The following is a 15372-nucleotide window of genomic DNA, read 5'->3' as shown; positions in this document are numbered from 1 at the left end:
CCAATACACAAAATTATTAAGCAATTTTGAGCTCTACTCAAAGAAGAACTCACTTTGAAAGAAATCTTACCAGAACCACCCATCCCGCCTGCAAACTGTGCAATAAAACATACACCTAATGGATGCAGAACATACCTTACATTAAGAAATTTAAAACTTGCCAATATATGCCCACTATTACCAAACTAAATACTTCCTCCCACAGAAACATTAACACCCTTGAATCCTGTACTTAATTCCAAAATGTTAATACACTTTATCCTGTGTGCTGAATGCCTACATGGTAACTAAGTAGGTGAAACGGAGCAGCTACTATTTGCCAGCATGAACTCACACAAATGACCCAGCTGGCAGCAGATGAACATTTCTTACAAATCAATCCCTCCATCTCAGCTGGATGCTCAGGGGAAATCTAAAAAATCATCTTCTAAACACGAGCCTGGGAACAAAAATTGATAAATCTACTGGACACAGAAAAACAAGGACTCAGGATTAGTTTTATGACATATTATAAATTCCCTTCTCCTCATTAACCTTTTCATCTTTCATCTTCCTTCTCTTCCCCACTATCCAGCTTCTCCTTCCCTCCTAGTAACTGTCTTACCACCTCGCCTTCCCCTGCTCCCACCCCCCTATAGGTACCAACGACCTTTTCCTTTTCTTTCAGAGGCAGTTTACCTGATCTGTCTCTAAACAGAAACCAAGCAATTGTTCTCAGCTTGTATTTTGCTTTGTAATCTTCTGCTTTTATTTCAAACCTGAAAGGCTTGTATGTCCAAAAGCCTCTCTAATTTTTACAGCCATATCCATTGGTCTACTAAAGATACCACTTCAGCCTACAAACCATCGCCTCCCTCTGTCTTTAGATCATTACAGCTACAGCAAAGTAACACTAGAAAGCTGGATGGACCTACGCATTAAAATACGGTGTCAGAAATCTTCCTGTAAAAGCCTGAATACTTAAAAATGCTTATGAAATACACTATTTTTCATTCTGAGATGCTCGTGTTAATGCCTTTATCTTCCCATACATCATACTTTAGAAGTGATCCCCTTCAATGTCTGCTAATTTATAAGCCTGAATCATGGCTTATAAAACAACCATGGGCAAAATGATCTCCTAATGGATTAAACGACAAATATAGTGCAGATCAGATTTATTTTCACAGTGACAAACTACAATGGGAAGTCTGATAGAAGAAAACCACACAGAACAAAATGTTACGACCACATCAGGTTTGTGGATTTCTCTTTATACCGTTTCTGTTCTGAGCATAGCTGAGGTTGCTGGCCAGGTACGAAGAGCTGAAGGGCATTAATGCAGTGCTCCTCTTGAACTAAGCATGCAGAAAACTCGTTATTTTTGTAGGGGGTGGGGTGAAACCCCAAACAGTAAGTTAATAACAGCTCTCTAGGTTAGAGTAATTATGATTTTCACTGGGGATTCCAGAAGCAGAATTGACTTGTACTTTGAATGGTCAGTGGAGCTTTCATAGTTCTTTCAATTCCTATGAACTACAGTATGACTAATACGAATCAGAATAGTATTAGAAATACATGAAAGATCAAGGCTGTTCTGCATTCATCTCATAAAACAATGTCTCATACAATTGTATCCTATTTTGAAAAAGTAGGCAAAGACATACAATTGCACTAAGCTTGTCCGCAAGAAAAACCCAGTCACTGAAACAAATAAAGGTCTTTTTCTCTTTCAGTTTAACTGGATCATCATGGTAATATTGCAAACAACAGTCCATATTAATACTTTGACACCAAAATGCAAAGCCTCTGACCAGGTCCTATGCAGATAGATGCTGTATACGTTACTCGCTAGCTGTAGTTTATGGTAACTACGTTTCTTTTGCTGTAATTTAGACACAAGAAAACATGGAACTTTTTTCCAGCAATGCTGACAGCTATCACTCTGCACCGTCGATGTTACACTGCAGCAATTTACTGTATTTGGTTTGAAAAAATGGAGAAATGCAGTGAGGGGAGATGAGAATCTTGCCAAATGCTCTGTGTCTCAGCACTGGCACCCAGAGCAAGGCAAGACTGGGCACTGCTGCTCCAGGGGCCCAGCACACAGGAGGACAGAGTTGCTGGGCACCTTCAGGAGTGGGTAAGACACCGAGCAAAACACAATAGTCAAGAGCAGACGGGGAAAAATCTAATAAAGGTGTTGAAGACAGCATCCAGGCTTGGATAGTCGACCAGGTGCTCTAAGTGCACCCGCTCTAAGTGCTTGGTTTCTCATACCCAAGGCACTCACTACACAGGTAACCAGCAGTCCAGTTTTCCTTACCAGGGAAGCATTAGAATGAGATTCGGTGTGTTGGTTTTATGGACCTAAGTGTTGAAGCAGTGTATGGCCTCCTGGATTTACTTTTAGTTACTTAGCTCCTTCTGTCAAAGTGAAGTTTCTCCCTAAGGATAACAACGCTGCTAGCCGGGACGACTTCAGATGCTTTATTGTGATGAGATTATGAGTTCATTCAAAACAAATGGGATGTATTCAGTTTTCTCAGTGATAAGGAGTCAAGATGTAATATGATATACTACCAGCATGCTAAAGCGAAAGAAGCTAAAGAAGCTGAGAGGGGAAAATGGGAACGAAAGCCAGAATAAAGAATACCAATTATTCTTTTTTTCTAGTAGCTATTTCTAAATGTCAATATATGTCAGTATTCAAAAAAAGTCAAAGAATTTACAATGTATTCTTATCATTTTTATGTGCATAAAATGTTTATTTTATTAGTATAGCATCTTTTTCTTTTTGATGCTGATGGGAAAGTACATTTACTACTTCCGTTGTCATACGATTTTAATTTGATGTATTACTTTTGAAAAAGCCATAAAAAGACAGGATGCTGGCCTCTGACTGAGAAAAGAGCTAAGGAAAGGTCCTTGAAAAGCTAAGTATAATAAACAAGTTACGTGTAACATTGTCCTTACTGCATTACACTTGCATGCACTTACTTTTTATTAGTAATCGTCACTGCTAGTAACCTTACATTTATGTTTAGCAACATAAAAGATGTAAGTAAAAGGTAAGCAAGGTAAATACACTTAAATATTAAGCTATCTGTGGTGTACAGATCAACAGTATTGCTTACAACTATTAGGTAAGCATTGTCAACGTTACTTATCCATTCATGTAAACTGCTGTACTCACAACAAAGTGCATTAAGTATCTTCAACAATAAAAATATAAAGATCAGCCAGTATCAAATCCTGATAAAGGCAAGCTTCCGTTGTTTGTATAGCTTATTTAGACATATGCATGATGTTAAACAGATCTTGAAATAGCGAATAAATCAAAACACCAACATTTTATATCTGTTTCACAATGACATAAAATGACTGTACAGTGGGTAGAGTTACAGAGAATTAGGTCTAATGCCTTTTTAGGCAAGTTGTGTTTCTTCAGTAAAATCTGTATGGTCAAATGTCTACTTACTTTGGACGGGGAGCCTTCAGTGATCTTCACCAGCTGCCAGAGAATAGAGTAATGGGAACACTGCAGTGCCTGAACAACTATCTGTAACAGAGGGAACAGAAAGAATCCCAGCACATTGGAAATATCAAGCATATCAGTCAAGTGTATGTAAAATTTATAATGCATTTTGAGGAGAAGAAATAGGAGCAGTAGGTAGTACCTACTACTTAGGTAGCACTTTTTGTTTTCAAGGATATTATGTTTTTCCTTAGTCAGTTTGGTGCAATAAGAAACCAGCCTACTACAGGTGAAAAAAATACTGTGTAAATGCTGGGAAACAGAACAGAAAACTGTACATTAGGGTACAGCATGAGCTGATGTCACAGCATGATAGAAGTACAACCCAACATCTACATATCTCAGTTCAAAAGCATCTGTTTAAATACCTCTCAATCTGACTTCACTAGTAAAACAGTCTGGAAATTTGTTCCATTGTCAAATGAACATGTAGCCCAATTTCTAAAAAAAAGGGAGAAAATACAAATTTTCTCATAGAGAAGACTAGACTCGTATTTATGGTGCCCATAAAAGCATCCATGGTGTCTTTGCAAAATTTCAAATCTATATTAGGTGCTAAAAATTTCAAAATCTTTTTGGCTTGAAGATGCTTCCAACAGTTTGTGGTTCTGTGCAGAATAAATCAAGTTTATAACAGCTCTAATCACTTCACAAAATACTTTTTTGAAAGATATCACTGAAGGCCAAACCATTCCTTTTCAGCGAATTCCTTCTAGTGGACTGGGGGAAGAAATACTGAGGACTGAGTTCAGATTTCAGAACATTTTTCCTAAGGTCCTACAGAAGTATTTGGGGAGCCATATCACTGTCAAATCCAGAAACTAAACTGAAGATGGCTGGTGGTTGCATGGACAGTTTTTATTTGCTGGCCCCATCCCTCCAGGTAGCACAATTCCAGCATTAAGTAGCAACTGCAGAGAGAGCAGAAGGTCCCACAGCTTAAAGCCACGACTTTCACATGCCGTGTGGCAATGCATCCTCCATATGGTCCTTTTTAGAAAATAATTTTACAGAATTTAATGAGATTTTTTTTTTTCTAAATGAAGCTGGGCTAGAATTAACAACTGGTTTCTAATTGAAATCAAATTATAGCTTAAAATGTGCTGAAATACCGGAGCAGGCAGTCTGCAGTTTAAACTGGAATCCTGGGATAATCTGAAATGGTCCCTGTGCTCATCCATGAGAAGACTAAAACCAAACTAGGAGGAAACAAAGTCCAAGATGTGTCCACTAAAAGAACTCCACTGGAAAGGCTGGCCAGCATCCCTGCAAAATGTTCTTCTTGTTTCTTGGTTTTCATAAGCTTCCATCTTACCTTCCATGCATAATAAGCATTTGTGGTAATTCTAATTGCAGCCAAGGTTTACAAATGTTGGGTTTCAGTGTAAACATCATGATTTATGCATTGCTTTTCACAGCCAGGAACATTAGTTATTCGTTACTTTACAGATGAGAAAGGTGAGGCAGGTAGCTCAAAAATCACAGAATCCAAGATTTTCCACCTCCTGGACAGTGCCTCACTACAATATAAATTTCATTCAAAACTCCATGTTTTTCCTAAATAACTGAAGTCTAGTGCGTTAAACTTTTGAATTTCTCTATAACTAGACTCTTTAAAACTTTGAATCCCCATATGATGCAATGCAGGTGTTGCTAACTGTACCTGTTCTGGCATAGCTCCATGTTCAATTCCAGTTCTTAGTAATCTGTAGCAGTTACTGAACAGATCCCATTTTGTGAGATCATGAGCACTAGAACGAGAGGTAATAAAGAGGGATTAGTTGTGTTCCTCAAAACTCCACATCACAGCAAAAATATAGTTGACCTGGCAGCTCAGTGAGCAGTTTGGTATTTTTGCAAAGCTGAGACAATACAGCCTGCTGACAAAGCAGCTGCACAATTAGTTCACACCATGCTAAAAGCAGAAGTTAGGCCTCCTGATAATTGAGGAAAAATGTTTTACTACATGGGATTTTTGTAGGGAGAAGATAAACTCTCTGCATACCGTACATCTTTAAAGGTTACTTAAGTGTAGCTACAAGCTCCTTAGTGTTGCCTCTAAATCATCTTTCCTCTTTGGTTCTAAACATTGACAGAACTCCAGAAGGCACTTCTCTGGCATTGCAGCAGAAACGATGGCCAAACTAGCAATATATACTGAATGAAAAATGGCTTTAAGCAAAATAAAGTTACATATTTTTCTGCCGTATCATTTGCAGAAAAATAATATACATTATTACTAGATGTTAAATATCCTGAAATCTTTAAAGCAAGGCAGCATGATATATATGTATACGAGACAGAGACGGTGGTTGCCACCCCGCATTCATGTTTCACATTTCAGGTGTACCAACCTGATTCACCAGCGAGAGGAATACAAATGCGATTAGCTACATATATTCTACAGCCTTACAGACCTCAACAGCTTATGATACAGCTTTTTTAATACAGAACTGAGAAATACAGAAGAAATTACAAAACATCAGGTTGCCTGAAAGACAAAAATTCTCTCTCTCAAAAAAATATAGGTTTAAGACATTTTTCTGCAATGGAATTTAACTGAGATAATTTGGAACAATTTATAATATGTTTATCAAAGAGCAAGCCACCTCAGGATAATCAGCAACTCGGTGATTAAAATACTCACCTAGAAGAAGGGACACTCAGACTGAATTGGCAATTCTAAATTAGACAAAGCAGTCTCTTGCATCTGGCTCCCTTTCATCCCAGCACCTTGATCACCAAGATATGCACACTTTCCCCACCCCTTTTCATCTCCCCTGCTTTGCAGCTGCCTGACTTTGTTTAAAAAATTAACTACCATGCTCAGCCAGAAAGAATAATTCTCTAGTTCTGAAACGGACAGAGGTTGAACTCAAGACTGGGAATGCCTAGATCCTGTTGAAACCCCTACTGTGAAATACTTCCCAGTCTGGAGTGTGTTAGCCCTGGAAAACCTCACTGATAAAAGTTTCACAGAAAACATAAATATTAATGCCCTTGTGCTGAGAGCAAGTGAAGTATGCACTCTAAGGTTGTGTCATTAAGCCAAGGTGCATCTTGACTTCTAATTCAAATCCATGAATAGAACAATAGGAAAATTTTAAAAAAAGGAAACAAAAATGTAAAAATACTCCCCCTGCCTTAGATTCTGGATGGTCTTCAAAGTATAAAGATAAAGTGTTTCATAGATAAATTATACGTTGTCAGAGAACTGCCTCTGACTAGTGATATTAAGCACAGAGATGCTGCTTCAGCAAATCACAGGGTTGCTAGCAAGGCTGAGTTGTACCTCCTTAATTACAGCGCTGTAATTAAAGCAGTAAAATCTCCTCGGTGTGCAGAGGCAGATATCAGCATAGATTATCCTACAGAGAATACGAAAGGGAAAACTGTCCCATTTCTGCCTTTTCATTCTGGCGCCCTCCACGCCAGGCAGCCGTCACAGGGGCACGCCCCACTGCCGTGACAGCTGGGGGCACCTCAGCTCTTTGCTCGGGGCCTGGCCTTACAGCGCATCTCAGGAAGAGCTTTTCACCTTCCGAAGCTGAAAAATTCTAACTATATACAAGTTGCATAGGGCTTTTCAATATAAACTTCCTTAAAGAAGAGCCTCCACATTGACTTTAGGCATATTCTGGTATGCCTTTGTCTCTTTTGAACTACTTAGCAACCAAAACCCTCTGCCCCTCTGCTCCGCTCTGGTGAGACCCCCCCTGCAGTGCTGCCTCCAGCTCTGGGGTCCTCAGCACAGGACAGACATGGACCTGTTGGAGCGGGTCCAGAGGAGGCCACAAAAATGATCAGGGGGGTGGAACGCCTCTCCTGTGAGGAAAGGCTGAGAGAGTTGGGGTTGTTCAGCCTGGAGAAGAGAAGGCTTTGGGGAGACCTTATTGCGGCCTTTCAGTACTTCAAGGGGGCTTATAAGAAAGATGGGGACAGACTTTTTAGCAGGGCCTGTTGTGATAGGATAAGAGGGAATGGTTTTAAACTAAAAGAAGACAGATTCAGAGTAGATATAGGGAAGAAATTTTTTACGCTGAGGGTGATGAAATACTGGCACAGGTTGCCCAGAGAGGTGGTAGATGCCCCATCCCTGGGAACATTCAAGGTCAGGATGGACGGGGCTCTGAGCAACCTGATCTAGTTGCAGATATCCCTGCTCGCGGCAGGGGCGTTGGACTAGATGACCTTTAAAGGTCCCTTCCAACCCAAACTGTTCTACGATTTTATGAAAACGATAGTTATAAAGGTACCTTGGACACAACACAATTCTCCACAGAGGTTCAGATTGACACAGAGGCTCCTAGAATGAAAATTCACACAGAATTTTCCCTCAGTCCCTTCCATGTCAGAGAGTCTTCACGGATTACAGAAAACAAGGCCCAACATTTAATCAAAGGTTTCTTTTCATCCCTGCTGGGGCATGTTTCTGCCAGAAAGTAGTCAGATGAAGTAAAGGTACCAGTTCCACAGTGTTTCTGAAAGCATGGAAAGCAGCAGCTTAGAAAACTTCCTTTTAGAAGAGGTGATCTCTCCATCCACAAAACTGCTTCTCTTTTTAAAAAAGCACAAAGTGATAGAAACTGTACCTTGGGCTTTGAACAGCTATGCTAGATACAGTCTAATTTCTCTACTGAGGTTTCATTTATCATCATTTCTACTTCTTCTGGATATAACAAACTTCTGAGTAACTTACTCTGAAGGATGAACTGGTCAACTACTGGAGAAAAGGTTAAGCAAAGGGTTTCTATAATAGGAAGAGAAGATGTGGTCTGACCATGAATTTACCTGTTTTGAAAGTGTCCTGACTGATCATGCTTATACTGATAAAAACATGATGCATATCTGGAGAGTTACTATGGCCACTGCAGGCTTATGAAGTCAGTATCATATCTGAGGACTACTGGACAGTGATACCAACAATCCTGATTTCTAAATGTTAAACAATATTCTATATACAAGACAGCATCAAAGGGCACATCCAGAGTGATGGAGATGATGCTTGAAATTCATGTGTCTTGCATTGAATTAACTGAAGTAATTAAATAAGAATCATAGAATCATAGAACCGTTTAGGTTGGAAAAGACCTTTAAGATCATCCAGTCCAACTGTTAACCTAGCACTGCCAAGTCCACCACTAAACTATGTCCCTAACTGCCACATCTACACGTCTTTTCAATAGCTCCAGGGATGGGGACTCAACCCCTTCCCTGGGCAGCCTGTTCCAAGGCTTGACAACCCTTTCGGTGAAGGAATTTTCCTAATGTCCAATCTAAACCCTCCCTGGCGCAACTTGAGGCCATTTCCTCTCGTCCTATCGCTGGTTACTCGGGAGAAGAGACCAACCCCCACCTCGCTACAACCTCCTTTCAGGCAGTTGTAGAGCGCGATGAGGTCTCCCCTCATTCTCCTCTTCTCCAGGCTACACAACCCCAGTTCCCTCAGCCGCTCCTGACTTGTGCTCTAGACCCTTCATCAGCTTTGTGAAATGCTGATATTTTGCAGCATACAAACTGCTACAGCACTGACGTGTTATGTGTGAAAGCTCAGCTGAATTTGGCTGGAGTCAGCGTAGAAAAATTGTGTCCATGTACTTAAGGACAGAAAAAACTGCTATAAAGATCAGTTTGACCCTGGCAAAGCAGCAGCCCAAGTATATACTCCAGGTATTCTATTCAGAAGACTTCAAGAAAATTTATTATTCTATTCTGAAAACTTGGAGGGAAACATTGTAATGATGAATTTCATTTGTATTGGAATATTAATATCCTTGTTTGATGAAAAGACATGAATCAAAAAGCGTGATGTGAGCCTTTTGTTGCTATGACCCTCTCAGAAAAAGGATTAGCTCCGGCTTGGGAAATCTCAATATAGAAGCTTTCTGGTCTCGAAGGCTTTTCTGATAATCCCCTACCATGTTTTTTTTCAACTTGCTGGGCTTCTTTTTCCTAGAATATAAAGAAACAGCAACTACCAAGAAAACACAAGTGCAGATAACGTAGAGTGGAATTTCTCTCACTGGAAGAAGAGAGGGACTTCTTTCTTTTTGAAGCCTCAGCAACTACTTTAGCAGTGCACTTTTAGATGATGTGAAAGGTACCAGTTGTTAGCCTGCAATTTCAACTCCTTCCATTGATTTAATTTCTTTTGGCTCCCAGTTGATGACAGACAATGACAGTATCAGACAACAGCCACTGTTCTTTGAGATGAGAACGCTTGATGCAAGTTTTGAATTGAAGATCCTAACCTCGTAGCTAAAAATTCTGTCTCAGATGGTATAATTGTTTCCTTTCATAAAGAAATCACATCAGACATAACAATCAGTAGAGCAATGAAAAGATTTCATTACTTCTTTATATGGAAGCAGATATTAATTAGAAATTCCCATTGAACTATAATCATAAATAACGAATCAGCTGAGAAATGATACACAGCTGCTCTTCAGCTCTTTAGATCTGATTCTTTTCTCTTTCCTTTTTTTGAAGGTGAAGGTCGATGTCCCCGACCCTGATTTGTGTCATTCTACAAAGCTTTCTTTACAGTCTGAATTGTCTCTTGAGTTTTAGAACCCTTAAGGAAAAAATATATATGGGAGACTCTCAGATAAGCCTTAAGATTTGTGTTTCCTTCTTGGATGTGAACTACAGCTTTCACCAGTCCTCTCAGGAAAGGCAGAAGTGACTCCAGCGTGTTACCAGGGAGACTGAAAACCTAATTTGCACATGTGTCAGCCTGCTGCACTACAGAAATTAGTAACGATTTAATGATCTCGGTGGGACTCTTGTTGAATGGAAACAAAGAGTAGATATTGCAGAACCATTTCATACAATGATCCAATGCAGAATTCAGGATACGTGAAGACTAAGCACAGAAAAAAAAGAGAAATGAAATCACTAAAACCAATTGGTATAAAAGAGGTAGCAGAAGCAAAGTCCTTTTGCGTCTTGTGGTAAGGAAGACATGATTTGTGGCTCTCAGCCATCTGCATATGAAGCTTTCTTACATGCTGACCACGAGCAATTACGTCCTACAGTTGATAGGAGGGGCAAATTACGTCTTTGTGCTATGCTCCAAAATTCACAGTTCCAGTGAAATTTTCCAGGTTGCTCTACAAGTTATGAGGGTGCCCGTAGGTCTAACTGAGAGCAGCTGGACCCTGAAAAGCTGTTGCCTGGTTCCACTGGGCTGGTTCACGCTTAGCGAAGGAGTTTCTGTGCAATCCACACGGTTAGACTTTGCCAACAATTCAACTAGAAACTATTCCTGGCATTTCTGCAGGAAGAGAATGCATCTTCCAGACTCTCATCATAAACTCTTTATTATTATTATTATTACTATTACTTATTTCCATAATTTTGAGGAGAAATACCTCAAAGGCATTGAGAAACTGAGAGAAACAACTTCCTCCAGGGCTCCCCTAAGCTGAGGCTCAAAGCAAAGATCTGGCCTGCATCCACTGGTGCCGGAGGCAAGTCCCTTGTGCATTGACTGTCTGTCGTGCAGGGGAGTATGACTTCTAGTAAAACTCTCATAGGTGTAAACGCATTTAGTGTAAGGGATGGTATGCCACTTGCAAATCAAATCTGTAAAAGTAATAGCATTAACTAAGCAAGGACCCAAATTAATCCAAACAGTTATACTGAGAAATGCCACTAATCGTTCATTAATCTCTATTTCGTATTTCAGGCCATATATTTTCTCATTTCTTAACACTAGACATCAACTGACACTCGCAGAAATGATAAAATTAACAGTAAATTTTTGAGGGAAAAAAATCACCTACTTGTGAAAAGAGGTTAACCTCTTTAATGTGGAGAGCACATTGTATATGTCATCATCATCAGCTTCTTCTCCCTGAAAATGAAAGGAAATCCATGAAGCCAGTTCAGCAATCCAGCAGAGTACATTACTGCACAGGGAGGAGCAGATTCCTTTCAGGGTTTATGTTGACACCAAAACCGACTCCAAATTTTCCAATGACTTTTATCTAGATTCCATAATAATAATATTTAAATAACCACTGCATAGCACTAGGAAATAAGCAAGATTATCTGACAATATTCAGCAGTATCACTGTACGAATACTCAAACCAGTATCCTCTAGCAGTAAAAATCATTGCCAAGAATAAAATCTGAGTTCTACCTTATTTTACAAGAAGGACTGAACTACAGTCTAACCATCAGCTGATGAACGTGCTACAAGAATAAATGCTTGCCTTGCTCCACGCCAGAAACCTGCAGATGTCAACAGCAAGTTTTTTAAAATGATCAGTGGGAAAATTTCTTTCTTTTCATATCCTTCATTGCTGTTCGCTGTGTTACACACCGTAATGCATGACAATCACATTATGTGCACAGACTGACATACATTCAGAACTGGATGGAAGGGGTTTTTTTAACTTAGATTTTACAAATCTGGGGAAACAACAGTCCAAGAATAAATATTGCACAATACAATCAAAACTTTTCCTTTAAATTTAATTTTTTCTTTCTGGCATTTTAAAATATCATTATCCTAATATTTTATGCAAACTGAACAGCAAATTCTCTTAGTGAAATAAGTGGAAATAAGGTACTTGCAAAACTTAGTTTTTCCAGCAACTTTCTGAAACAGGAAACCCACTTACAACAATTCTTCTCCATTTCATTTTGATCTTTTTTTTTCCGTCTAAAAGCCTAACAATTAAAACATTTTCCTGCCTTCATATGCAATTTGTCAATCAATGTTTCTCTCATTATCAACCTAGTGGGAAGCCATAAAGCAGTGGGATACTTGCTTGGGTACAAGTATGCACATTTTTTAATTTAAAATCTCTTTAAGATTATGAAATAAACTTATTAAAATTAATTCTTCTACCAAGTATCACCTAGCAAAGAATATCACAAAGGCCAAAATTTAAAATCCTTGCTACCGCTGTTCTCTTTCTTGCTTTCTCCTACTTTTGTCTTGGTGTTTTTTCCTAAGTCACATGTCTGACCTCCACACTCCCTTTTCCTTAGGGATCTAAACCTCTTAATTCTTCATTTTTCATACGACTTTCAGACACAGCTTTTCTCTGAAATCCTCAGTCCTCATCCCTCTCTCATGCAAGTGAATACACACAAAGATCATAAGCCCTTGCTTGCATTTCTCTGCTCCTTCCCAAGCTGGGTAAAGGAAGGGGATACATCAGAAGTATTTTGGTATCACTGGCCCATGTTCCTTCATGAGCCCAGTCTTTGTTCTCTGCCCAGTAGTCTCAGTGCATCCTTCAGGGCTTTTCGCACTGGAGTACTGCATGAAGAGAAGCCGCCTGCAAAGAGAAGTGGAGGGAAATGGAGTGGGTATAAGCAGTTACCGGCTTCCTGATTCAACAGCAGTTAGTAATAAAGGAAAACTGCAGGAAAATGTTCTTCTCCCCTAGCTCATTTCTCCTGAGAAGACTGGTGGGAAGTTGTTTATGAATCCCAGCATCTCGTTGCTCTCACCTGATTCCCCTTGGGCAAAAGGTGAGGCTGGAGGGATCTTTCAAGCAGCGTCAGCAAGGGAGAGGACAGGACTGCAGACCCGTCCAGTGCACCTAAAACATTGAGTGTGTTTTCTGAACTCTCTCAACATTCACGTATCCCTAGTCTAAAACAGCTGGACCTAAACGCTTTGCTGGCATTACCTGATCTGAAATGTGGGCTGGGAGTGGAAGAGAGGTAGATTTCCAATCTCCTTTCATCTTTACTGCTTGTAGTGTTGGAACGTGGTTCTTTGAGGCCCAGAGACCACACTGCCTGTGGAAGAGGACTCCCTAAGAAGGGCTTCTGAAAATATACTGCTAGGGACTGCGAGGTAGCAAAGGGAAGGACAGCACTGGATGTCCTCAGATCAGACAATACAAGAACAAGAGGACTGACGCTATAGTAAACCAAACTCAACACTAACTGGACTGCTGGCTTCCAGAAGAGTATGTGGAGGACAGAAAAGGAGCTGACAGAACTAGAGGACTGGTTCTTGTCTCGACCCCTCTTCGAGCTGCTGTGTGGAGGAGAATGGGCAAGTCAGAGAAAGAGCAGCTGCTGTACGGCAGGAGGAATCAAAGTGTTCCTGTATTTGCTAACTGAGTTTGGGATTATGGTTGAAAAAATTGTCTGTGGGTGTCTCAGCAATACTAATAAAATGGTGAGTGCATCTTTTCTTGGGTGAAACTATCCAGGGAACAGAATGCCACCTCTGAATCCTTGAATGAATCCATGGATGAATAACATCTATACAGCTGAACAGTGCGGAAACTTCAAGGGGGCTTTTCCAAAAAAGCTGCATGTCCTCAGACAGACATAATTTCTGTTTGTTACACTGGCTGTTACACAACTGTCTCCAAAGAGAACAAACATGGCATTTGCTTTGGAGAAGTTCCAAGACAAAACTATGAGAAAAAGCTGAAAAGAGACATTTTCATAATGTCTTACAACAAGACAGTATAACAGAAATGGCAAGTCAGTGTCAAAGAACTGGGATTCCACTTGCTTCTTGGTGTGATTCTTGAAAAAACCCATAGGCACTTTCTTCCGTCTCAAGACAAGACAGTGTGAATGAGATGCTTTTTGCTGATCTGAGCTTAGCTGTGGAGACATAAGCTGAAGATTCTCCAAGAGCCAGGTTTGGAGAAACAACATAGGAGATTTGTCCCTGCATATAGAGCCAGACTGAACCTTGGTCTTGGATGTGTGGATAGTGAAAATGTGAGGACCTCACCAGAGTTCCTAAACCTCTGTCAGTGGGTACCAAAGGAAACAGCGAAGGCCACCATTTATGGTGATTAGTTGCTGGGCATCTGGTGTGGAGAACTCAGCTGGTTCTGAAGCTGGATCTTTGTGCTGGCAGTCCATCTTTAGCCCTTTTTGCTACCCAATTCAGCAACAGATTCCCCAAGGTTTTTGTCTTGGAGTTTTTGGTGCTGTTGGCCAGAGGTGAGGAACTTCAAAAATCCATGGCTATTAAAAGAGACAGCTAAGACATGTAACGGGGCATTAGCTGAAAGGATTCCCTTGCCACACACAGATGGGCAGAGATGTAGCACAAATCCTGGAACGTGTTTTCAGGTTCTGCTCAGAATTTTCTGAGAAAGCACATATAAATGGCAGACAGGTAGACAGCAAACTAAATGTATTCTATCAAAGAATGTACAGCGGTGCACTAACTCCTCTGGGTTGTGGAGTGCCTGCTTCCTACATGCACTGCCTTTTTTACTCATGTACATTCCTACAGCAACAGACAAATTTTTATTCACTCTGCAATGTGACAAGGCATATATACAGTATGCCTGTATGTGGCATATTACTTAAAGATAGAAAAAAGCTTTTCTTTAATATGCAATTGTAAAAAAGAGACTGTAGCTTAATTTTCCACAAATGTACATCAAAAATTAAATGTATCTGCCACAGTGCAATGCATGACTAGAAGTAGTGAAGAAAAAGATCTATGCAGCCCTTAAGTTATGTTCAAAAAGCATGAGAATTACAACAAATTGATCAGTGCTACACAAAGTTAAATTGATGTAAAGCAAGAAAAAATGAGTAAGGTTTCTATTCTTATTTAATGTATTGTGTCTTACGCATTTTGAGGGATAAATTCTGACAAGTAAATCCCAGGTACCTCCAGGTTTCAGACCTGTATCTTTATTTCATTCTTTCCAGAGCTCTTTCAATATGCCATTATAAATATTTTACTAAATCCTCTCTTCCATTCCAGACATAATCCAATCTTGATTCTGCTGCCTGCACATCCATTTGGGACTACTGGAATCACCACAAACATTAATGTAAATGCACCATTCTCTGCATTTTTCATCAGCTTTCACCCATTCATCCATTTAATTTCTTA

The 15372-nt window shown here is 39.9% G+C and overlaps 1 protein-coding gene across 1 annotated transcript in view; it reads right to left on the bottom strand.

Annotated features, from left to right (window-relative positions):
* The window catches only part of STAG1 (stromal antigen 1), a 155609-nt gene that overhangs the window by 31116 nt on the left and 109121 nt on the right, over positions 1 to 15372 (bottom strand). Inside the window, exons 19-21 of the mRNA XM_009580516.1 lie at positions 11305 to 11375; positions 5181 to 5268; positions 3461 to 3541 (exon numbers count right to left, since the gene is read on the bottom strand). Coding sequence (XP_009578811.1) covers positions 3461 to 3541; positions 5181 to 5268; positions 11305 to 11375 — 240 coding nt within the window. The remainder of the gene's footprint in view (positions 1 to 3460; positions 3542 to 5180; positions 5269 to 11304; positions 11376 to 15372) is intronic.

This window comes from Fulmarus glacialis, unplaced genomic scaffold (assembly GCF_000690835.1).
Source record: "Fulmarus glacialis isolate BGI_N327 unplaced genomic scaffold, ASM69083v1 scaffold286, whole genome shotgun sequence".
NCBI classification, from domain to species: Eukaryota; Metazoa; Chordata; class Aves; order Procellariiformes; family Procellariidae; genus Fulmarus; species Fulmarus glacialis.
The sequence above is the reverse complement of the archived record's forward strand: the minus strand, read 5'-3'. Positions and strand labels throughout refer to the sequence as shown.